Here is a 26,345-nt window from a genome sequence, read left to right as displayed (position 1 = left end):
CCATAGGGTTTGACACTCGTCTCCAGATCTGGCATCTTTACGCAGGCCAGCCGTACCAGGTCCCCCAACCAAGGCTGTCTTACTTTTGTTATTTCTTCAAGTACACATATAATTTCAAAATATGGCATAGTAGGCACAATTTTTTTTCGAAAGAAAAAAATAAAAACAAGTTTTACTTGTATTAAAATAGATGGTTGAATAAGTAAATATTCGATAAATCTTTACCTTATTGTTTTGAGGAGGTTATGATTTAATTAGATAAAAGATTAAGGATAAACAGAATTTTAGAGGAAAAGAAGAATCAATCAATAATAATAATTAAAAAAAAATGTAGAAAGGCAGCTTGGTTAGAGAAAGAAAAAGAAAGATGGAAATAAAATTAGGGTTTAGGATAGGATAAGGGAAGAGGGATGATATTGATAACATATAATCTGAAGCGTTGACCATAGTTGTGGGTGGTAATAGTGAGATCCATTAGGCGGCAATAGGCATTGGTAGGGGCACCAATAAACGCCGTCGTACAGAAGACAGATGATGGCATAGAAGCGGTGGGGACACCATGATTCTGGTTCCTGATAGCTACAATGTCAGTGAGGGCCCCTATGTACGGACTCACACAGCAGAAGCATATGCCCCACACCACCCATCCTCTACTACTCATCCTCATCTGTTCCTATTCCTATTCCTATTCCTATTCCTATTCCTATTCTACTCTCCCAATGGAATCTCCCTCTCTTTTCTTTCTTTCTCCACAGCCCCAACCCCAAGAATGCAATCCACCCTAATTAAACACTCTCCTAATCATAGTGGTGAATTTACCAAACCAAAAGCTGACCTCCAACGACTCTTTCATTTCTTCCTCTGCTTCGGATCTCGCAGCTTACCCATCAACAAATTAAAATAAAATGTCATGTAATGCTTAATGGGAAAAGCCTCAAACCTCGCCTTTCTTCCTTTTTTTTTTGGTTAATTTAAAGGAACTTCAACTTGTAAGTTGGGGAGATGAATTTGAATCCTGAGAAAGGAACCAAAGAATTAGCCTACCATTATCTCTCTCTCTCTCTCTCTATATTCTATGGGAATGTCCCAATCCGAACGTCTATCTCTCTTCCCTTGCCAACTAATTGTGTGTCACTCTATAACTATATAAAATTGAATTGCATTCTAAATTTAGAAGTCGAACCAAAAAGATCTAGTAGAGAAGCCGTTGTTGTCCGACGAAGAACAGCGCAAAAACAAAGACGATTGTCAGAAGAACCCACATCCACGGTTGCATCCTCCTCTTACCCCGATTTCGAAGTGGAGGAGGAATGGACTTTGTCTTGCTCTGCTTTGTGTACTGCGACACTTTTTGAGGCCTCTTCACTGCCATCCCCTGTTTACCTGTGTTTTCAGACTCCTCCTTTGAAGATTCTGAAGGGGTCTCGGTGACTAAACCAGATTCCCTTTCATCCCAACCATTTCCACCTTCCGTCTCAGCTGCCATCTTCCTTTCCTTCTTTTTTGCTCTCTTCTCCCTTAGCTGTGCACGACAAACACATCTTAGCTGTCAAAATGTAATTCATACCAAAAAAAAAAAAAAAAAAAGAAGAAAACCACAATATTCATCCATGCAAATTAAATATATACATGCACCCACCAATACCTTCTCTCTCTCTTCTGCCTCTTTTCGTGCTTTGATTACCGCCCTGGCCTGGGCTTTCTCAGCATTTCTTTTTTTCCTCTCCAACGCCTCTTTGGCTTTGGCCTTCTCTTCCAACTTACGTTGCTCCTTCAACTTCATTGCTTCCTCCTCCTTTCTCAACTCTTCTGCTTTCACCGCCAGCTCCTCTTCCTCTCTTGTTCGCTTAATCTCCTCCGGTCGCGGTGCCTCTTCTACTTCATTCTCGCTAGAGATATTTCTAGGGTCATTCACTAAGCCCAGAACTATTTCAGGCTTCTTTCTTTTTGTCATTTGATTCTTCGTTCCTGCTACTTTGGTCTCTGATTTGTCATTATCTCTCGCATCATCAGCGGGTATCAGTTTTTCAGATTCCTGCGTTGTTGAAACCGTTGAAAGAGAATTGTCCCTCACTGATCCCTCCTCCTTAACAATAAGATTCAGTACTTGCGGCTCTTCATTGGGGCCAAGAGAGCGGCCATCCAATGTCTTTAGTCGCCTCAGGGTACTCCTCGTGTTGCTCTTAATATATTCTTCCCTGAACTCAGCATTTGTGTTCCATAGTTCCATCATGCGCTCCACCTAAAATATTAATCAGTCAGAGCATGAAGACAACTAAGACACCCGAAATGAAAGCAAATCAGAAATAGCAACGCCAACTCAATAACAACAAGTATGCTGATCATGTCAACAAATAGAAGGCAAGAATAAAGTAACCTGATTAACACAAAAATGTTGCAGTTTCTCTAGATCTCGACTTGACGCTATTTCATTGGCTTCTTTTGCCTCATCCCGATACTTCCAGCAGTATTTATTCTGCAGCCAAAGGTCAAATTTCAACCTGAGTGACAATATTTAAAGGATCCATACTGGTGGAGAATCGCCAACGGAAATTAACATAAAATGATACATGTGTACAATTGCAACATAATCGATTTGAGCTAAAATAGCCCCACAGGCCAGGCCCCACACCTTGCAATTTTTCAACCGAGACTGAAGAATTCAAAACAAAAATGGAAAACAAAAAAAACATCTGATCTATACTCACAAAACTAAAATAGATCGTTGGGAACTATCTTCCCAAGAGATGTCAACATCTTCCATTCTCATGTCATGAAAGAAAAAGACCCTGGCCCTCATACCTTCAACACTTATTTTACACAGTGCCTTCTAAATGCTTACCACAAGTAGATTGCATTATGAGCAAAAATTACGAGTACAGACCTTCTCATATAATTGCTTCCTCATACTCTGTAAATTAGCATATGCTTCTTGACGAATCTTATCTGCTGCTTTAAACTGGGATTGCAATTCGCCCAGCTTTATGCTCTCATCATTATATTTCTTCTTAGCGGCCTTTATAGCTGATTCGGCTTTCAAAACATTGTCTCTCAGCAAATCCATCTCCTTTCTTAATAGCTGTGGAGTACAATTAATAAGATTATCATGTGAATATGCATTTTTAAAACAAAATTGATGCATTGTCTAAATTAATAAGACTAATGCTCAAACTGCAATAGAGAGATGCAATGAACAAAAGAACCTAAGGATCAAGAGGTGAACCCAGGAATCTCAACTAGGTTGACATCCCCCATAGCACCCTCATCATATCCAAACAAGCTACCTAACTGAAGATGAATCTAATAAATATCAAATACTTACGTTTAATAAATATCATACGCATACACATTTTTAAAACAAAATTTAAGATGAATTGACCGAAACTTATGCTGCATCGCAAGTACTTGAAACCATATTTAGATAAGCAGGGTATTATATATTTCATAAATGGATGCAAATGGCATAGAAGGTACAAAAGTATCAAACTCTAGATCATACCTTAAGGCGCTCTTCAATCTGGTCTTTCTGGTCCAATGCCTGTTGAAGCTCATCCTGCTTACCCATAGTTGATGAAAGCTGTTCCCGCAGCTGCTTCAATTGCTTGATTTCACGAATTAATTGTTTTTCTTCTTTTAGTGGCAGTGTTTCATGCTCTATCGTATGTTCAATGTTGCGTATCTACACACATTGAAGCATGATGTCACAGAATGTTGTAATAAAAGATAAATTCAGGGGCACGAGCATGCACATCTGCACACATATTTAACTAGAAGATGAATGCGTGCTTACCCTGCCATCAATATCCTCAACAGACATGGCATTCTTCACTTTTGTTATCACTGATTGAACAGAGTCTATCTCCAGCCTTTTTGACTTGAGTAAGTCTCTTGCAGCTCTTCCTTCCGACACTGCTGCTTCAAGATCATCACTCAACACTTTCCACGCAGCCTGGTCAGATAACCATTTGTGCTATGAAAGATGTATATATGAATATGTACACACACAAATGCACACACATACAGTAAACTTTGAAACAATAGATTAATGATCATAATTACCCTCATTGTCTGTATTTGAACCCGAATGGCATCTCGATCCTTGGTCTTCCAATCAACTTCTGTCTGAGCACGCTTAATCTGCTCTCTGATATTTTTGTCATCAAATCTAGGTACCTTAACCAAAAAGTTAAACGGTCTTGTTCCTGCCTCAGCCCCTACATTTTGCCCCATTAAAGTATCACCAGAACCTCCTTCTGGAGAAATAGGTGAAGGTTCATTCTGGCAACCCTCATGAATGACCCTAGTTTCTTCTGTTGCCGGTTTGTCATCCGTTTCAGAGACAACATCAGACATTGAGTTCAGATTCCTTTCATCGTTTACTATAGAACCCTTGAGAACTTCAGTTTTTGACACACTGCAATCATCGCCATATATATTTCTGCTACCACCTTCTATGGAGGATGGAATCTTGATGCCGTCTCCGGATTTCTCATTAGCAGTTGGACTTGAGCTACTTCCGTTATCATGCAATTCTGAGTCTGTTGCAACAGTAGAACTTAGTTGAATTACAGAAGATTTATCGACACCATTAGAAACTTCAGGAACAGAGGAACCTCTCTCTTGACATTCGATTGACGAACAATCATTACTATGGAAAGTTGCTTGGTGATCTATTTCGACGTGACCATTCTCACACTTGGTTTCAAAATTAGAGTTACCAAGAAAACCAACCTCATGATTTTCACCAACTTCTTTATCCGGTTGGCCAACATCACCAGCAGAAGCCACAATTTCAGACATTTTACAATCCTCAACATCAAGATCGGATCTCACTATTGGATCACTAGGGCAATTCGTAGAGGCCCGTTCCCTTATTTCAATTGAAGTATTTCCTATCACAACAGCAGATACTGCTGAGTCAATGCTTTCCACTGGGGCAGTGTCCTTGGTGATTAATTGACTGCCAGCAACAAAGTTATCACCTGAAAAAATTCTAGATTCGTCGAATGCAGTGGGCACCTCATCTCCATTTCCAGAGACCATACCTTCCAAAACTTCAACCTTGAGACATTCCTCCACTTTAGGATGAGACGCCATTTCTGAATTATCTTCTAGTTCCAACACATGATTCACCTCTTGTTCATCATTCACAGTAATCTCATTTATTGGATCACTAATAAGCATCCTAGGAGATAATCTATGAGTTTCAACAGTAGCAATATCACAATCTACAGAGCCAGACGAGGATTCATTGTGGTTATGGAAGCTGGTCCTGTTAGCTACAGTGTCTTTGTCATCAATAGTTTCCAAGGGGTCATCTTGATCCATACTAGTTGGCAAGCCATCTTCCGTGCTAATGGAGATGGGACCATTTATGTCTTCTGAACTGACCAGTGGACTAGGAGCTGCTGCCAAATGCTGCTCCACGTCCACTTTGTTTTCTTCTGATGGCTCTAAAACAGAAACTTCACTGTTTAAACTTTCTTGTTCCTCACCAACAACCTGGTAATGTTCACCATCCTGATTAATTGAAAATTGAGTTCTCTTAGAGTTCTCTTCATTCAAGACAACCCCTGATGTACGTTCCCCCTTAACGTCTTCCACTGAATCATCAGAATAATCTAGGTCAGATTTAGCAGCATGCATACTTATAATTTGAGATTCTCCCATACCTCCCACAGGGTCGCTTGTCACAGCTTCATCTACCATCTCATCAACCTTCTCTTTGCTATTTACACAATGGCAGTCCGCAGCCTCCAAACTTGCATCTTCTGATTCTTGAATCCCTTCCTCTCTTTTGAAAGATTCCATCTCAGTTTCTTCGCTGCCATTATGTATGGTATCGGACAATTCATTGATAGCCACTGTTTCATTATACTCAGGAATTACTTCACCTTCTTGCTCACGCTTTTCCACGGTGGCAGAAGATTTGATGGCATCCACTACTTCATTTTGCCCCTGAAGCTCAATGTCTTCAACCTCCCGTGAAGACTCCACCTCAATTTCTGACCTAGGATTTGCCTCGGTATCAGAAGAGGCTTTCATTACGCCAGTTTCCTCGTGATTCTGATTGTCATCTGCCTTGGGAGAAGACTCCACCTCAATTTCTTCCCTAGGGTTTGACCGAGTATCAGAAAACTTGATTGCAACTGTTCCATTTTCCTTGTGAATCTGGATGCCATCTGCCTCCTGAGAAGACTCCGCCTCAATGTTCATCACATGATTTGTCTCGGTATCAGAAGACTTCATGATTTCCACAATTCTGTTATCCTCATGATTTTGAATATCTTCCGCCATTTGGGAAGACTCCACCTCTATTTCACCACAACAATTTGCATCGGTGTTAGAAGATACAGAGGGAGAAATTATTTGATTTTCCTCCTGAATCCGATTGTCTTCAAATTTTGGAGGAGACTGTATCCCATGGATTTCACCAGAATTTGTCTCTGCAGCAAAAGATTCGTTGATAGTCTGGTCCTCCAGGATTCGAGCGTCTTCCACCGTTTGAGAAGAATCCAGTCCAGGTTCCGCTTCATCCACCTTGGCGTCAAAAGATGGAAGGACATCGGCCACTCTGATGTCATCCTGAATAGCGTCACTCTCTTTCACATGCTCAGAAAATTCGAATTGGGAATCCTTCAATGCATCAGAGACGAAAATTGATTCAGGTTTCGTACCGACGTCAGTATTCAATTCCCGATTACGAATCTCAACCTCCGTATCAACATTCTGAGAACACTTGGGTTGCCCATTAAGATCGGAAGTAGCAGCATCGGAGGAGGTAACGAAAACGTAAGAAGCATCGGTATCATCCTTAGGAATGGGAGAAGGAGAGTGAAGGGATGGTGCATTGCAAGGTTTAGGCAAATTGTGATAGGTACTCATATCCAAGGCACACTTCTCGTTAACCTCAGGTATGTCGGCGAGCAAATCCATGTCAGCCATGATTTAGAATCAAAGAAGTAAAAACTCCGAAAGGCAATCACAGAGGGAGATTGCTGATCAAATGGGAATTCAGAAACATGAACATAAAAGGAGTCTCAGAAAGGAGGGTGAGAAAGAAGAGTGTGGAAAGTGCAAAAGCGATTAAAAGTGAGAGAGTAAGGGAATGTTAAAAAGTGCAAGATCTCAAAAAGACGAAGGAGAATGAGTTACCAGAAGCAGAAGCGGAGGAGCGAGTTGAATTTGGCAGATCGAGTAGAGACGATCATCGAGTAGGAGACGTGAATGTGGGAGATTTGCAGATGCAGATCTTGAGAACTGGGGGAGACAACACAGGGGAGACCACACTTGTTATAATAATAATAATAATAATAATAATAATAATAATAAAAGGAAAAATTAAAATAAAAGGAGGGAGAGACGCAGAATCGTAGATGAAACTGAAACAAACAGCTGGCCAAGGGAAGAGGAGGAGGAGGAAGAAGAAGAAGAATAACAAGAAGAGAGAGACTGGTCTCTTCTCTACTTGCTATTCTAATATTATTTCAAATCTACTTTTCAAAAAATATTTTTTTTTCCCAAAAAAGCAAATTCAAATTATCAAATCAACTCGCCAAAAGATTTACTTGACAAACATGTTTGTTTTGTTTTACTGAAAATTAAAATAACCATTTTTTTTTTTTTTTAAAAAAGAATCTTCCATGCTTTAATTTGATATTATTGAATTTGAATTTTTTTAATGGTGTAATTTTCTAAATTACATGTCCTGCTATTTACAATAACATGGGCCACGTTAGTGTCGGCTATTCTCTCATCTTTTCATTATTATTATAATATTCATTTAGCTGAACAGAAGAAAAGAAAACAGTCAATAAATGATAAGATTAAATCCAAGTTTATAAAATATACGTAAAGCTTCTTTTTACGCACGGAATAGCTGTATTTTGTAATTTAACGAATATTAATTAAGTTTTCCAAATTTTATGAGTAATTTTTTCAATTATTTTTAAATTCTACTAAATTACAGAACTTCATCTTTTATTATGTCACTAATTGTTCATTTACCAAGTGACTTCACAGCAACAAAATAATTAGTATGAAGTCCAATTTTATTCTTCCGTTAATGCTTTATTAAATGAAGTCCAATTTTATTTAATGATAGGTCATCAATCATTTAGATATTCAATTTTTTTTTCAAAAGTATTAGATTAAATATGTGAGAAAAAAATTCTGACTTCGAAATTGATAGTATTATTGATAGTCCAAACACTATGACAATTGAGTTATGCTCATTTCGGTAAAAACCATATATCATTGCCATAAAAAAATATTAAATTTATTTTATCTAATCTATTTAGTTATACCATTGTAAGATCACATTCAGGTTCCGAATATTTATTTCTCCAACGTAATTTTAGTTGACGAAAACCATTTTAGGAGTATTGAAAAGCTGCCTAATATTCAAGTCTCCTACGTAATTTGGGTTGGTGCTTTTCCCTCTTTATTTTACAAAAGGATGAAATAAAATGTACGTCAAAAGAATCAACCGACATATTCTCTAAGGCATGGTGGGGGAGCTTGTTGAGTTTGGTTTTATAAGAAAAACATAAACGTATTAAAATAGACTAATTGAATATAGTTAGGGCTAATATAGTCCACAATGACGTACAATGTCAACCTTTCAAATCTATCAGATTTCATTAGCTCATATTATCTCTCATGGAGCAGCGTTTATGCAAATTTGCTTTTCGATAAAGAAACTCACCTAATCCAATTTTTTTTTGGTTAATAATAAAAGATTAAATTATAAATTTGGTTCGCTAAAATCTAATCTCTATAATTTTAAAAAATTGAATATGATATTTATGGTTTGATATAAAAGCTCATAAATAGTACCTATAATACATATTTATGAAAAAATGAAAATTGTAGAGGATATATAGAACTTCAAAATTACAAAAAATTCCATTTGCAGAAGAAAAAGGATTTAAAATTTGAGTTGTTTCTAGAATATCCCAAAACACGAGAAAAATTAATGTAAAATGGGAGAAAAGGTAATTGATTGCATGAATAATCTTTAGTGGGGATGATGATAAAACGAACAGAAAATGGAAGAATGCGGTTGTAGATTCAAGAAGTGGACGGGTCTTATCTTAATGGCGCAAATATTGCCGCAGATTTTAACAGAAGATGGGAACAAAACACAAACACAACACGTCACAAGCTAAGTTAGTTTTGAAGAGTTTCGAGATAACATATCTTTTTAAAGAGCGATGGGGATCACAGATAGTTTTGATCGCTTAAAAAACAATGCAAAGAAAGATTTGAATAACGTGGAGATTTGGTCATTGGGAGTGTCGGTGGGGTGGGAAATAATGGGATTATTCAAACTCCAAAATCTGAATATACCGTCTTAATCCTAATCTAAAATCTAATACAGAAATAAATAACAAAGCTGTTTTTTTCTTTTGTTTGGAAAACCAATTCCAACTCCAACAAATGAATGTTGACAAAACTAGGTGAGAGAAAAAAAAAAAAAAAAAAAACTAGGGAACGCGTAACGTGGGGTGGACTTTTATTTCCTTTCACGGAAACTTTTAAAACTCTACCGCAATGGCAATGCTGTTTCTATAAATATTATAATCACCATACCCGCACACCACGTCCAATCTATTCTATAATCTACCTTCCCAATAATATAACTCATAACAACTGCTTCCTACTCTCAAATCTCAAAATAACTCCAATAATTTATCCACTAAATATAAATTTGAGATATTTCCATCTTTTACATTCAATGGCGGACAACTCTTACGACCCAGTTCAAGTCTATCGTGAAATGGAAAAATAAGATGAAGAAGCAGAGGACCACGTTGAAGCATGGGTTGGCTCGCATGCAGATTGAGGTCCCAATTGGCTGGATCCAATCCATATACAAAAGTTGACCTAGAAGCCTGAGGAGGGCTTGTCAACATTCTTAAAAAAAGTATAAGCGTAATGGACAGCAACCATATATGGTTTCCCACAACTTTACAACACTCCTTTCCTAATTATTCACTCTTCATCATTTTGTGGGGACCTGTGGCTGTGACCACTGGAGGGATTACTATACTCATTCCTTAAAAAGCTGGAATACCAGTAGACCTACACTTGGCTCCATTTCAACCCAACAAATCCTTCTCGAAGTTGTATGAAAATAATGCCAAATTGAAATGCTTTAACAAGTAAGAAAGGCCAGGGGATGTCATGAATATCACAATACAACGGCAAGAGGGCCTCAACCGATACAAATGGGAAGGAAGGAACCGGGTTGGGAATGGGTTACATTACTAGGCTCGCCTCACCTTCACCAGAAGGTCCGGCACCCTACAAAATGCATCCTGACCTATCCCTTCGGTTCCATAATCCCTTTGAACTATTGAAATTACCAACTAAAACGAGAGAATAAAATCATGTGGAATAATCATGTTTGTCATACTCCCCAAGTCCTCCAGTCACAAAGAGGGCACTGCGTTCCTCTTCCTTCCAGAAATGTCACAGGATTAGTTGTGTACTGGTAATAAATTTGGCTAAGAAGCTAACTTGTAACTACAGGTTCGTAAGCACTGATCATGGATCTGACAGAAATTCCTACAACTATTCCCACTTATACCTCCATATGATAACTAATCAATGGCCTTTTTACTTGAACATTGATCTTTAAAATTTTGGTTAAATTACAAGTTTAGTTCCTAAGCTTCCAATGTAGTATCTAATAAATTTCTAAACTTTTAATTTTGTGTCTAATAAGATTCTAAGTTTTCAACTTGCCTTTGATCTATTCAGTTTTTAAAACATTCACAAAAATGTCCTATTGTACACAAATTTCAATGAAGTTGAATAGCCTATTTGATATTTTTAAAGTTCAGAAACCTGATCTAAACTTATAATTTTACCTTTAATTTTCAACCTGATCTAAAATTTGATTTTGAAACAAATTTAATCAAAGCATAAGCTTCTCAAAGATGCTTGGGATAATAAATAGATGTAATGACCACACCAACAAGTATTAATTTATCGAGCAACAAGCTCCCGTCTAGAACACCCATGATAGATTGTCCATCCCTTATGAACACCATACAGATTTGACGACATTATACTTTGCACTCCAGGTTCCGATTATTAACTACTTTATGAAGAGTTTAGAAGGGAAAGAAAGTTATTGTGGAAAGGATCTGAAATGTGTTCAAGAAGGTTTTGGACTGGTCCCTTACCCGTCAAAGCAGCTTGACTGTAAAACCCTAGCCAGGCAACCATGGCTAAACGTCCATTTTTAATCTCTTTTACTTTTAGTTCCTCAAAGGCTGCAGCATCCTTGGACAGATTCAAAGGATCAAACAACACACCACCTGGATAATTTATATCCCCCGGCAGAAATATTCCCAGAGGTTCCAGTGCCTCAATGCCACAATATCTTGCATATTCGGGTCCAACCTATTTACATTTTACATTTTAACTTACATCATACGGATGTAAGAACAATCAGACATAATAGTTTAATAAGCTCTCTTAACAATAAACTATCTAATTCTTCAACATCTTTAGTTAGTAACACTCTTTCTAAGAGTACTATTAACACAACAGATGGGATCATCAAAAGGTCAGTTTTTATGGAGGAAAATGGGGGGTCGGAGAAGTTTTAGTCGTTATGACTTGGAGTTCAATTTTCCAAATGTTAATGGAATGAAAAGGCTTCTGACGAGGCCCTTGATGAAGATTTTTTACAAAGCTCTTTGTTCTATTTTTCAAGAAAACAAAATTAATTCACCTTTAAAGAAGCAGTCAGATAATTCTTCATCTCCCCCTCTCATCAACACATTAGATTAAAAGGGAAAACTTTTTTCCTTTCTAAAGAATTGTAGCATTAAATCTATGAGATTATATCTGTGACCATGGATTTTGGCCTTTGGTTTCGTTCTCTACTTGGAATAAAATTGTCATTGGCTGATGTTTTTTCTTTTGCTCTTCGGTTTTTAGTTTTTGGGTGAAGTTGCTGCTTCTTCTCATTTTCTTTGCAGTTAACTTACACTGATAGAGCTTTTGGTAGTTCGGCCTTTCGGTGCTCATGCATTTCTCCACGGCAGTTGCTGCTTTTCTTCCTTTTCTGGTGTGATGTATCAAGCTGGTTGGTGTGGTTTCTATTTGCTTCAGTGGTTTGAGGAGCTTCCCATTGATGTTTTAGCGTTTGTTTGAAAGTTCTCTACGAGTGTTGGCACTTTGATCTTCTAGTTTTGCATTTTTTGTGGATTGTTGGCTGTTCTTTAGTACCTCATTCTTGTTTGGCTTGTTATTTCTTTTCAGGTTCTTGTAATCCCTTTTCCTTTTTCTTTGGGCATTATGCTTTTCCTTTCGCCCCCATTTGGTGGTTTATATCTTTGAACTTTTTTTTTCACAAAAAGTTTCTCTTTTTTCCAAAAGGAAAATTTTAATCCCAAATTCTTAAACAAGCTTATCAAGGGGCCAATGCTCGTTGTAGAAACTGTAAGGGGAACCAAACCACTTGTGTTTTGGTGGCAATGGGTGAAATTTGATTGAGGTTAACCAACTCAACTTAACACAGGTTTAAACCCAGAACAAGATACGTTATAATGTCACACTTTCCTAACCATTTAGGGCATGTCTAGGAATGATTTTGAAATTATTTAAATCATCTTTTTCATCTTCAAAATCACTACAAAAAATATCTTTAATAATTCAAAATTAATCTAATATTTGATTCCACACTTGTAAACACAATTTTAATACTATCAAAATTGATTTTAATCAATAAAAGCATGTATTTGGAATTTGAATAGATTTCGAATACGAAAAAAATGATTTTAGCAATTTCAAAATCACTCCCAAATATGTCATTTATGTCATTAATTAAAATGCCCAAAAGATACGACAAAAAGAAAATGTCAGAAGGCAGAAAATAAGATTGTTTGACATAGATTACCATCAAAATAGCTTGGCAAATTGCAATGACAACCACTCCTTGGCTTCCAGCTAAATGAAGCCCTGGTATTCCAAGATAGTCCAGTGTATCTCCCTGGTGGAAAGAGAACACAAACAGTTACATGAAAAAGAGCCAGTTACAACTCCGGGAAAGTTATAATTAATGAATGAGGATTGAGGAATTACACACACCCATGGAGATTGTCGATGATGGGAATATGATTCAATTTTCCTCAAATACATGGGAGAATCATCTATTTATAGGGAATATTGCACAACAGATAGTAACAATGAAATTAACCTATATTAACCACTATTTCTCTCTACATCACAAAGTAACGAAAGAGTGAATGAAATTAGAAGGCAGCAACCAAACTCAAGCTTACCACCGCACTGAAAGATATGAAGTCATAATTCCTTATTATTTTATTTCATTAATAAAGGCAGACATGAAAACAAGACTTTGAAATAAAACATGATTGGCCAGAAGCAGTTAGATAAACAACAATTTGAGAGTGGTTAGAAATATAACCAGACAAAAGGGTATAAATATAGAAACAAAACATAAACAAAACATGCAGACACACGAGAAAGATTCTATGTAATAAATCTCCAAAAAAAATGGTTGACCAAGAGCTGGAAAACAAACCTTAAGTTTTGAATACCCCACTCGCCACCAGATGGGTTCAGTAAAATGAAAAGCTCCAAAAATATCTAAGATCTCTGGAACTAAAGCACCCAAGGATGCTAACATAGCCCAACGAGCATGCAGTATTTCAAAGCTGAAATACGATAGAGTGGTTAAATGAATTATTGATGGAAGTTTCAAAAAGAAAAAAATAAAACTAAAAGAAATATATACATTCAATAAGAGTTGCTTATCGAAGATAATTTAGGACTGCAAAGTTATATTGCATATGGAATAGCTCAAATATCTTCAAAGTTGAATAGCAAGCTAAGCAATATGCAAGTTTTGTACCATAGCTAAGCTAACAAATATGTGGATATTTGTTCGGGGATCATTTTAAGATGATGTCTCTATTATATCGTGCAGGATCATTTTGTTACTCTCACAGCTTATCTGCATTGATAATCATCATTATGTCATCCCTTTGTCTACCGGCCAATTCACAAGTCAAATAATCAAATTCTCTAATGATATGAACTAATACATCTCCTAATGTAATAGGTTTGGAATAGTTGGGTAAAATCAAGTTAATTTTGGTTAATCCTTGATTAATTACATTTTAATTACCAATTTAGGTTTAACCTTTTCTAGTTATCCTTTTAGGACTCTTGTATTTCTCTATAAATAGAGAGAGCCTCTTTGTATTAGATGATCTTCTCATCAATAAAAAAGACTTTGGTTTGGATTCTTGAATATTTCTCTCCTTTGAATGCTTATGCTACATCAATTTGGTATTAGAGCATCCGTCTGGGCCAACATTGACTGCTGCCGATAGAAGTCCGGGAAACTAGGGAGTTTTGTGGGTTGTGCTCCTTGCGAACAACACACACCTAACTAGGTGGAACCCTTTAAATTCAAGAAGATTGAGAAGAAGTTTGAAAAATCATCCAAGAATCGAATTTTATGGAAGATCTAATGGATTTTGGGACAAAAATTATCATTTGTGCTATGAAGAACGACCAAGAAAGATCAAAATGTGTTCGAAAAAATTCAAGAATCGGTCCTACAACAATTATGATGAAGAAGCCTATTCAAGAACACCCAATTTTTACATCAATCCTGAAGTATTGGAAGAAATGAAGAAGGGAACCAAGAAAATCTAACGTTTGTTGAGAAAAATGACTTAAAATGTGGAGCGACTTTCAGAACATTTGCAAGAACTTAAGAAAGAGTTAATTCTCAAAAATCACTGTGAAGAAGAAAGCGATAAAGAAAAATTGTGGAACCCACAAAACCTCAAGCACGGAAGAAAACATGTTCGAAATTCTACAAGCAAAAATCGCCGACAACAAAATTGGAGCAACCAAACTACCGACATTGAGCGAAGAAGAAAAAATAAACATAGTTGAAGAAGCATGAGAAGGAAGATAAGTTTGACCCTATCCATTGCACAACTTGAACGGAACAAAGAGGAATGACTGATTGATGAAATCAGAGATCATGATGTTGAAGATGAAGGTAGAAACCCATGGGCACTCTGATTCGAAAAAGTTTAAAGATCTAGTTCCAGTCGACTACGAAACAATGCGGGAGATCAAATGTCTCAAATTAGAATTTTTTGGGTTTTTAGCCGGTGAAGTTGAATCGGAAAATTTTGGGTTTTTCGTCGGTGGCACCATAGCCTATGATCCATTTGGTAGATGATGTAAGAAGACATTTCGTATTACCTGTCTTGGCAATGGTGGCAATAGGATTTGATGAAGAAGATACCTGCAAGGATCCTTGGAATACTTGAAATTTAGCAAAGTCGTCGACAAAGATGATAACAAACTTCTCAGCCATATCATTGGTGGAAGCTATTTGAGCATGTTGAGATCATTGAGTCTTATACAACAACTTTCGACAATCATGTTTCATATGTCTTGGCTTACGAAAATAGTGACAGATGATCTCCTGAGAATCTGATCTTCGATTATCATAACTAGGCTTCTGAAAATTGGTAGTCATCCTTAAAGTATCGCGGGAGTTATTATTATTCTTATTCATAAGAGCACTATTAGGTTGAGAAACAGGCGAACTGGATTTAGAACTCTCAATACAAAGAACAGGACTGAAGGCTTCCTCTAATGACAAAATTTCAAAATAAAAAAGAATCTGTGTTTTAACCATTTCAAACTCAAGTAAAAGTCCATTCAAAACTATCATAAACGCCATCTTTTCTCGCTGAGCTTGTTGAACTTTGATATCGGGACTAAACGACAATATTAAAGCAAGTTCAACAGCTGTCTTCTTAAGTCTCATAAAGTAACTTGTAACAGATTCTACATTTTGTTGAGCTCGAAATAATTGCATACAGACATCAAACATTCTATGAACGTATTCTTTTCCAGAATATAGAAATTCTAAGAATTCTAAGAGTTCTTTCACAAAATCACAATGATCTACCAAACCAACAACCTCACTTTCAATAGAATTCTTAATCTGAAGATAAAGTCGAGCATCATCATGAAGCCAAGCCTTTTTTTTTTTTTTTTTCATCTTTTGATGGCTATTCAGTCACATGATCATCCATATCTGTACTAAGCAAATAAAATTGAATCGTCCGACGCTAATCATAGTAATTCAATCCATTTAACTTGTGTTCAGTTATCTTCGATGCTAGGGGAATTACATTAGATACTATCATATGCTTCACTTCATCCATTATAAGCTAAAAAACAGTTTGTAGATCTCACAAGTGGAAAGAACAGACCAGAATCGAAATCAAAGCTGAACCAAAAGAACAAAACAGCTCCAAATTGAACAACATAGCAACAAACCCTAAGCACAAAAGGGTATTTTTTTCCAAATAGTTCACAACCGAGATGGAACCAAATGCACAAAACAATCAGAAAAGATGTGCCGAGAAGAACCCAACTGATGGAACGTGGAGAAGTGGTCCCACTCGCTCCTACGCGCCGGCACATGGCGACGGAGTAGAATCAGAGTGGTGCGCGTGAGCTTCATGCACGGACGTTTCTAGCAACTGACGACAGCATACTTGATTGGACGGCGACAGCGCTTCTCCTAGGATGGGTGGTGTAGACAAACGACCACTCAAACTTGATGAATCAAATCAAACCCTCACCTTGTGAGAAGCGTAAACCCTAATATAGCCATCGAACGAAAATTCTAATCCCTAGACTGCTCTGATACCATATACTCAATAGTCTTAGAAAGAATAATTATCTTATTCAATTAATCAGGTTGAAGATACACACACACATATATATATGCCAACTAAGAAACCCTAATCTAGGAGATAAAAAATTACAATAAAGGACAACTAATTATAATTACAATATAAATACATATTCTAAAAAAGCAAACTTGGCCAAACCAAAAACTCCTATAAGGATGGAAGACGAAGGAAGCCTCATGGTTCCTAGAAGAAATCGTCTAGAGCCAATTGACACCAAATTTGCAATCGTGCATGAGAGAGGAGACAATGAAGCTGCTTTGGAGAAATCTTTGCGAGGAGAACGTCTTCGAAATTTTTTTCCGGATTTTCCGTTTCTAACCCGACTCGAAAAACACAAAACCAGACCCAACCCAAATTTCCCAATTCTCCCAGACATCTTCTCTTTCTCAAACCGACCCATATTCCTTTTGCCAAACCGGTCAATTACTCCACCATGGCCCATTTACTTCCACTCAAATCTGCATTCCAGCCCATACCCAAATCTACTGAAATGCAAAAACCCCACCCCAATTGGTTCTTCAAACTTGCAAAGTGGGCTTTTCTAAATTTTCTAAGGAGTATGCTTATGTTTTACTAGCAATGGATTTGGATGTTGGTCCGAGGTTTTTGCAAAGTGGCATGACGATGCAATTTGGATGTTGTTGGTTTTGATTGTTCAGAGATATTTTTGTGTGAGTGGCTTACTTTTTTTATTTTTACCTTCATTTTCGTTTTAAAACTCGAGGATGAGTTTTTTTCTTGGGAGGGATAGAATATGATGTGTAATAGGTTTGGGAAAGTTTGGTAAAATCAAGTTAATCTTGGTTAATCCTTGATTAATTACATTTTAATTATCAATTTAGTTTTAACCTCTTTTAGTTATCCTTTTAGGACTCTTGTATTTCTCCATAAATAGAGAGTCTTCTTGTATTAGATGATATTCTCATTAATAAAAGACTTCAATTTGAATTCTTGAAAATTTCTCTCCTTTGAATACTTAGGCTACATCATCTACATATGATTCCAGATATTGGGTAAAAAAAGGAATTGCTGAAAAAAGAAAATAGGCTAAAAGAAGCATAATATACTTGAAGTACTTCTGAAAAGCCACAGGATCCTCACTCAAACCTGCAATATCAAATCCATAATCACCAGGCAGTTCACCTGTTAGATATTTTGGATAATCATATGGTAGTGGACCAAGCCACCGAGGACGCTCTTCTCCATACCATGAGCTGCAATTATTCACCAATAGAATAGCATTTACAACATGATACAATTGGATTCAGATGTACAATAGGTTTCTAATTTACTTGGCCGTTAAACATTCATAGTTAGAAAAACAATAATTCATAATACCACATCCAATACAATGTAAATTAGTACGAGCAAAAGATCACAGCCATGTACTCAATTTCAAGAGTAAAAGGAAATTAAGTGAAATAAATATTTAAGAAATACTACTGGCCCAGTTCTACAATGAAACTTTAAAAATTAAAGAGAGATCCAAAAATTGAATTGGAATAGTCTAATTAGAAGAAGAATTATGGTAGCAAACATTCTACAGTGGTCAATCGAAGCCCTTATAAATAAAAGAGAATTTTAAAAAGAATAAGTTCAAGTCATGATGGCCACCTATAGAATGTAAATATCCTACAAGCTTCCTTGGCAACCAAATATAGTAGAGCCAGGTGGTTGTCCCATGAGAATAGTCAAAATGTGTGCATGTTGGTCTAAACTAAACATTCAAAAATATTAAAAAAAAAGAGAATAATACTTTTTGGTCCCTAGGTTTTTTACTCTAGTTTCTATTTGGTCCCTCGGTTTTAAAATGTTATACATTTAGCCCTTAAGTTTTGAGTTTTGTTTCAATGTAGTCCTTGAGTTTCAAAATGTTACAATTTTGGTCCTTAAGTTTCAAGATTTTACATTTTTAACCAATTTTTCATTAAATACTTATTTTCATTGACATCAATTTTTATTAATTAACTAAAAATAATTATGAAGTGGAATTTTAAATTTAATTTTAAAAGTGATAAAAATAGTGAAACTTAATTAATTAAATTCTTTTAACGATTTTTAATTTATTAACATAAATTAACTCTAAAGAGGGAAAGTGAGTCTTTAGTGAAAAATCGAGGTTAAAAGTGTAAATTCTAAAAGATAGGGACCAAATTGAAGCAAAACGCAAATGTTAAGGATAAAATTGTAGCATTTTGAAACCTAAGGACTAAATTGAAACCAAACTCGAAACTTAAGTACTAAATGTGTAGCACTTTGAAACCCATGGACTAAATAGAAACTAGACTCAAAATCTAGGGACCAAAAAGTTGTTTTTCCTAAAAAGAAATAACAAACATTTTTACTTTTGTTAACTAAATGTTGTTAGTTTGTTTTACTTAGTCTAAGTTAGGCTCCTCATTCTGTTATGAGTTGGCTAGACATTTGGCGATATCCATGTTTGTTGTATGGCACTTTCATCATAATAATAGAAAGTTAGTTTACAAAACTTCCTTCACCCGAATGTGGTGTCAGACCAGTGCTTGTCTATAGCATGTTCTCACCATAGTAGTTCCAACTTGAAGAGATACGAGTATCCAGATATTTACTCCTAGAATTCTAAGAATATTCAAGAAAAATCTTGTACAACGACAACTAAACCTTACACAATTGCAAAAAACTATTTGGTGGATGACACCTCCAACAATCCCTTTCACATCCACCGTTCTGACAATCTAAATTTGGTGCTTGTTTCTCAGTCGACTAACTGGAGAACTTCATTTCCTGGAGCCTAGCCACAAGATAGCACTTTCCAATTTGACAGTTGTTTTTTTTTTTTTTTTCTTTTTCCTTTTTTTCTTTTTGATAAGAAACAAATTTCATTGATGTATGGAATTTACAAAAGAAGGGCCACAAACCCAAACCAAAGGAGTTACAAAAGATTTTTTCAATTGGTCAAAAGAGAGGATGGAGAATAAAAACTATAGAAAGATGTACATTTGCAACAAGTAATAGCAAGAAATTTAATATGATAAAAAAACCAATCAAAAGTGTTTCCCTTATTTTTTTTCCCTCCTTTTTTTTGGATAAGAAATTATTTCATTGATTGAATGAAATGTCCAAAGATGTACAAAATGATAGCCTATTCATGGGATATACAAAATATGTTTCCGATATGCAACAAAGAAAGTGCAAGACATATGTCTAAGGATATTCAAAATATACAAAATATGTTTCCAAGTTTTTGGCAGATCATTCCATACAAGACATATGTCTCAATTGGAATGCATTTATTTCTTCGATTTAATTAGAGCTTTCATGCTTGTATGTCTTAATCTTTATAATGTATTTTGTTATGAACTATAAGCCCTTTTAGAGATTTATTATGTATTGGAATACGATGAGAATGTTAAGATCGTGTCAACCTAGCTGAGATAGCCCAATGCATCTACTAATCCATAGCTTTATTTGAGTTGTATTCTTCTATTGTTTCCTTGTACTCAGAGCATTTATCTCTTTTCATTATATCCATGAAAAGTTTGTTTCCATTTTAAAAAAAATGCAACAAGGAAAGAAAAACTAGGACTTCTAATAGCATGTAAGTTTTTACACCAAAAGATTCCATTGATATTTATATCAACTAAATTAAGGATTTTCTCTAAAGATTTGGTTTCCTTGAAATGTTTTAGCATTTTTCTCAGCCCAAATCTTCCACAAAACCACGGAAATAAAGTTAACCCATAGGTGTTCTTTAGTAGCTTTGAATGGGTAGTCCATCAGCCACATCCTTAGCCAACCCTGTGTGCTAGATGGGGGGTTGTGCACCAATGAAAAGCTTCAAACAAATCAGCCCAAATAGAAACGACGAAGGAGCATTTGAAGAAGAGGTACATTTGAGACTCAAAACCTCGTTGGCAAATCAAGCAACAAGAGGGAGAGAGATCCAAGGACAGCAGTTTTGCAGACTCTCCATGGCATTGATACGAGTGGTAAACTTCCCAAAGGAGGAACTTAGGGGACGTTTGAGGCGCTGAGTTGGTTATTATAGTCAGTGATTATTATAGTATATGGGTTATAATAGTTTGTAGGTTATAATAGTCTATGCTTGGGGTGCATGCTATTTTAACTAGGTAGGAAATAATAAACACTGTAACAAAAGGGGAAAGAGATGATGAGTAGGAAATAGTAAACGCTATAACAAAGTGGGATTTGAAATAGTAAAACGATAGTTAATTGTAGGTTCCAATCGTTGGAAACATCAACTATTACAATTGGAGCCTTTCTAGCCCACTCCACGCACTTGAAGTTGGGGGCCCAAACAACCCTTTAATCCTTCTAGGGTAAGGGAGCTTCCAAATCTCTCAGAGGAGATCTTTGGATACATAGTTGGATTTATTGATAGCATCTTGCATGTCCATTAAAGAAATGATCCTTTGGTAAATGTGTGCATCCACAACAACATCATTGTAGTATCCTAGATTCTCATTATTAAATGAGACAGCAGCTAGTGTTACCCACCTACATTCAGCTCAAGAAATATGGAAGATTCTCAAAGAAGAATGCCCTTCAAAGTTTTCCACTTTGATGGGAATTGGTGACTCTTACATGGAAGCAGATGTTGGTGAGTACATAATTTGCTGAATTGAAAATTATCAGTCAGGAGAGCAGTAGTTAAATTATAGCCCTAGCAACATTTATTTGAAGAGTGTATGTGGAGGCACAAAGGCATTTACTGATATTTACAAGCTGGAGTATGTTCTGGACTTTTGGGTCAAGACAATTTCATTGTTTATTTTTTTAAAAGGAAACAAAACTTTTCATTGATATAAGGAAAAGAAATTACATAGAGATGGATCAGGAGATGCACTCAGGCATCTCAACTAGGTTGACACCCCCTTAGCACCCTCATCATATCCAAATAATGAAACCAAATATAAGATGTCTAAGTCCGAGCGGACAAACAAAAAGAAACTGACACAGCATCCAAGAAGGCAATACAAAATACAGCAAGCAAACCTAAAACAACTAAATCCGTACATCAAATGAAAGCTAATTACAATACAAACATTATCAAGCTTGCATAAAAAACAAACCCCAGTTTAAATTGATATCTTGCACGGTATATTCTTCAAAATATTTGGAGAGGGAACACCAAGAGTCAGCCTTGCTGCCTCAAATCTGTCCTGCCAAACCTTGCTTTGACAGCATCGTTCTTGAGTAATTTAGGGCCTGACTTCAGCAATGGACCCATCAAAATATGCACTACATTGTCTCTGGAAGGACTTTCCAAAAACCCAGCTTGTGCCAGAGGTCCGAAATAAATTCTGCCAACAATTGACAGCATAGAAACACTAAAAAAATAGATGTTGGGATTCATTTGCTGCGAAACAGAAATGACAGATTGTAGGAGACAAGCATTGAGTTGGGAGTTTCCTTTGTAGGACCTCTGAACAATTCAAAGCACCAAAAATCATTATCCAGATTGTTATGTTAACTCAACGCGGACTCTTAGTCTTCCAAATTGCTTTTTCCAAACCTCTCTCTAAAGGAGATGAGATTTTTAGGTGATTAAACAAGGATTTAACCAAGAAGATTCCCCTGTTTCTACTGACCAAGAGCGTGTATCTGGTTTATCCAACACCTTTTCCCCCACTAACATCCCAATTAAATTCTGAAATTCGATTAATTCATCATCCTTTAGGAGTCTTCAGAAAAAGACTGACCATGAAAGGTGTGTGGTGTCCCAATGATCTGCTACAGTCCCTTGCGGATTAAGAGCAACCTTGAATAACTTGGGGAATAGCACATTCAATGGCAACTTATCAACCCAAGGGGGTCCAACCAAAATCTGATTCGAAAACCATTGCCCAGCTTATATTTTGCTAGTGCTTCTACTTTCGCCCAAGTTCTTGAAATATTGATCCATGGACGTCTAAGGTTTAGGCTGACTTTTCCAAATGTGTGCCTATTAAACAAGTCATTCCCATGTATGCTTCTAATGACTTGGTGCCAAAGTGAATTTTCTTCATTAAAGTACCTCCATCCCCATTTGGTTAAGTGTGCCAAATTCTTCATTTCTAATCCACCAAGACCCAATCCTCCATCTTTTTTATTCCGAAAGACTACCTCCCATTTAATCAAATGGTTTATATTCCCTCTTTTGTGTCCCTCCCAACATTCTATTGAATTTACTACCTTTTCCGACATAAGAAAAGAGGACATGTAATACATGGGGAGATTAGAAAAGACGGACTTACAAAGTGTTGCTCTTCCCCCACTTGATAAATTATATCTTCTCCACTTGTCTAGCTTGATTTGTATTTTTTTCTATGACCGGCTGCCAAAAGGACATTTTTTTCAGATACATAAAGAGCAGAATCTCAACTTTGCCATTTAACCTGGCAGCTGCTGTGATGGTCACTTAATGCTAATTGATTTGCATGTTTAGGATGCTTTTCATCTAGACATGAAGGTCAATTTGATAAATAGGACATCCATTTAGCTTTCTAAATGCGATAGGCGGTTAAACATTCAGGATTATGTAAGGCCCCTAGTATAGAAATAGTAGGACTTTTAGGAGAATATTGGTATTGGTATTAGTAAGGGTATAAGAGTAATTAGATAGGAAGTTAGTTAGTGAATATGGCTATAAATAGAAGGAGTGGAGTGGTAGGAGGGTGTGAAGAATTTGGTGGGAATTTCTTTTAAGGAATTTAGGAGAGACTAACCCTCTCAAAAGGCTAGGGTTTATCCTGTTATTTTGTTCGTGAGTTTATAGCATATTTCAATACATCTTCCTATATTTCTATAATTGAATTGCCTTTGAGTTCATCCTATATTCTTGAGTACTGTTCTTGTTAGGAGGGTCCTAACAGATTACAAGTTACCTCTTGTGAGTAATCAATGATTGAGTAAGCAAATTAGGAAAAAACTCAACACAACCTGCGTTGGATACTTCGTTCCACTGATACTTCACTCTGTTTGATCACTTTCAAACTTTAGTTTCGTGCACTTTTAATTTTCAAACACTTTTCTTTTACAATTAAAGCACTCACAAACCAATCACCCCCCCCCCCCTTCCGGTTACCTAAAGAATAAGCATTTTAATCGAGAAATTGACTGACTCTCTGTGGATCAATCCATTATAATTTTTTACACTAATACTACGGAGTTAGAGTAGGAAGAAAACATTATTTGATTGGATCTAAGGCCTCGACAACCTTTGGTCCATCAACTATACAACTATATTGGTCAGACAAATTTACAACCAATGCAACTATTCGAGTTTTGAATACTCTAATCCTTTTGTCATAAGCAATATTTTACTTTAGAATATGATTTTCCAAGAAAGTTTACTTCCTCTTCTTTCTTAACCACTCAGTATCCTCTGTAGCACAACATACATGGTAATACAGCCTTCCATCCTTTTTCTTCCTTTTTTTCTTTTTTTTTTGTCATATCCGCATGTGCCCAAGCCAGCTTGCACGTGCTTACACTAATCTCACAGGACAACCTGTCTAACCCTACAACAATTGGGTGTCAAAGAAACACGTAAGATTATTAAATCCTGCATAGGATGTTACTGTTCTTTGTTAAGACATACATTTAAAGCCTTCAATCCTTAACACCATCATCCTATATATGAAGTTTTCTATTTCACTTATGCGTTCGGCATATAAGATATAACCAAGTAGTGGACCTACAACACTTTACAAACAAGTACTTGTTTGCAAAATTATCATCTAAATCAAGAGCCCTTATGAAGTTTAAACTCTCCATCCTCTGCAGAAGTCCAAAAGAAGGACATCAAGAATAACACAGTGAAGAAAGCCTTTACTAACCTTAAATTTATAGAAAATTTGTGAGAAAACCTTTAAGATGAATCAGATCCCTCTCAAGTGGCATAACGGAGTCCAATGGTGGCAGCAGTTAACCACAGATTTAGCATTAAGGATTGGAGGAGAGCGAGGAAGATGAATGGAGAGAATGATGCAAATAGGAGCAAATCTGAAGGCGATGGTGGAGGCTTGGCCAGAATGGCGTGGGGATTGAGGAGGCTGTGATGGAGTACGTACCTTCAGGCAAAAGCAAGTATGGGAACAGCATCCAGACTCTTAATCCAAGCACATCACCAGCAATGAATCGCTAAGTTTAATTGTCAGCTAGTTGGTAAAGAATGGTGCAACAAAGGTAACTTTCAGGTACTTGTTATTGTGTGCTACAAATTCAATACCTGATTCAAACAAATACTGGATAGTTGCCTCTGCGGCTACTAGTCACATTGTTCCAACAGATCAAGTTTCCATGAAAATGAAATCAGTAGATAATGTCTCGATTGCACTGCCTAGAACAGCCTCTAGTTTGTGCATTTTAATGAACTTTGAGCTTAAGGCTATTCTGTGCATGCCTGGAGCAAGTTCAAAATGATTCCAATAAGTTGTTTAACCAGGAACTCTTTGGTTTCTATGATCTTCTTTAACAATCATTGTCTTGGGCCATGATCTACTCACTTTGAACATGACTGATAATACCATACAGCTTGAAGTCCTATATGTTCTAGATAGATCTTAATTCAACGTGCATGTAATTATTAAAATCTGAGTAGTTCAACTTGGCATTAGCGTCACCAAATCACGCGTGCGTCGTCAGACCAATTTTCAACGGTGTAAACGACCGACCAGTTTAACCGAAAATGTAGCAGGTTTAATAATACGGTGAACAGGGCGATAATAGTTAAGATAGAAGGATTTGGGCACCAATAATAAGCTTACCCGATTACCTATCTTTTCTAGCCTCCTCGGCAAGAACCTTGAACTTCGAAGAGTTGGCTATGGCAGATTTTTTCTTCTTTTCCAATTGTCTCTGGAGCGACTCTCCAAGTGGGCTATTGGCGATGGCTTTCACCGCCGTGAAAGGAATTGCGGAGAATATCAGAACCCCTGCAAGCTAAAGCAAGATGAAAACAAGGACTCAGAAATCAGCTAAAGTTGGATACAGCTAGCTTGTTTTCTTACGAACCTCCTGCCAGGAAGCTCTGCAAGTGGAACGATGAGGGATGGAGTGGCCGTTCCGAAGATTAAGGGTTGGGGTCCGCGAACGGAGTCGCTGGAGAGAACTTCCGTAGAATGAGGCGGAGGAAGACGAAATCGCAGGCGTATGTGGCTGAACTAGCGCCATTGCCATCTCTGATAATGGAGTGATCACTGAGCGAAAACGCATCAGACACCACCTTTTTAAGACGTTTTTTTCTTTTCAAATTGCAAAAAGAAAATAAAAATAAATAAATAATTATTTCTTAATGGGAATCGACGTAAGTATACAAAAAATCAAGTTTCTTTTACATTTTTACATTTTTCAATATTTTATCTGATAATCAGTTATTTTCGGCATCCTCATTTCCCGCATTTTTCTCTCTCCTTCAAAAACAGTGAATTTTCTCTTCTTCCTTCTTTGCTTGTTTTTCATTTGGTATATAATTTCATTTGATTATAGTTAATTACTTAATATTAATTTAACAAAATTAATATAAATATTTATTTTAATAAATCAATAATAATATATTAACATATTTACTTAATT

The 26,345-nt window shown here is 36.4% G+C and overlaps 2 protein-coding genes across 4 annotated transcripts; both read right to left on the bottom strand.

Annotated features, from left to right (window-relative positions):
- Window positions 1-282: 282 nt before the first annotated feature.
- LOC120086337 (probable GPI-anchored adhesin-like protein PGA55) lies at window positions 283-7,507 on the bottom strand. Of its 2 annotated transcripts, XM_039042942.1 has the most exons (9): window positions 7,365-7,507; window positions 7,156-7,260; window positions 4,060-6,998; window positions 3,791-3,949; window positions 3,500-3,679; window positions 2,885-3,079; window positions 2,378-2,476; window positions 1,646-2,242; window positions 283-1,522 (listed from the first exon to the last, which is right to left on the bottom strand). In XM_039042942.1, the coding sequence occupies exons 3-9, from the start codon at window positions 6,943-6,945 to the stop codon at window positions 1,193-1,195; spliced, it is 4,446 nt and encodes a 1,481-aa protein (XP_038898870.1). In that variant the 5' UTR covers window positions 6,946-6,998; window positions 7,156-7,260; window positions 7,365-7,507; the 3' UTR covers window positions 283-1,192. The 2 variants fall into 2 exon arrangements, with proteins under 2 accessions (XP_038898870.1, XP_038898868.1); XM_039042940.1 differs by having other exon boundaries at window positions 7,156-7,465.
- A 3,419-nt stretch (window positions 7,508-10,926) lies between these two features.
- Window positions 10,927-25,997, bottom strand: LOC120086086 (chlorophyll a-b binding protein 7, chloroplastic). 2 transcript variants are annotated; one of them, XM_039042521.1, is made up of 6 exons: window positions 25,785-25,994; window positions 25,546-25,712; window positions 17,855-18,001; window positions 13,568-13,700; window positions 12,920-13,012; window positions 10,927-11,415 (listed from the first exon to the last, which is right to left on the bottom strand). In XM_039042521.1, exons 1-6 carry the CDS (start codon window positions 25,983-25,985, stop codon window positions 11,113-11,115), a joined length of 1,044 nt encoding a protein of 347 aa, XP_038898449.1. In that variant the 5' UTR covers window positions 25,986-25,994; the 3' UTR covers window positions 10,927-11,112. The 2 variants fall into 2 exon arrangements, with proteins under 2 accessions (XP_038898449.1, XP_038898450.1); XM_039042522.1 differs by lacking the exon at window positions 17,855-18,001 and having other exon boundaries at window positions 25,785-25,997.
- Window positions 25,998-26,345: the final 348 nt, after the last annotated feature.

Source organism: Benincasa hispida, chromosome 9, assembly GCF_009727055.1.
Source record: "Benincasa hispida cultivar B227 chromosome 9, ASM972705v1, whole genome shotgun sequence".
Classification (NCBI taxonomy): Eukaryota; Viridiplantae; Streptophyta; class Magnoliopsida; order Cucurbitales; family Cucurbitaceae; genus Benincasa; species Benincasa hispida.
This window is presented reverse-complemented; position numbering and strand designations above follow the sequence as displayed.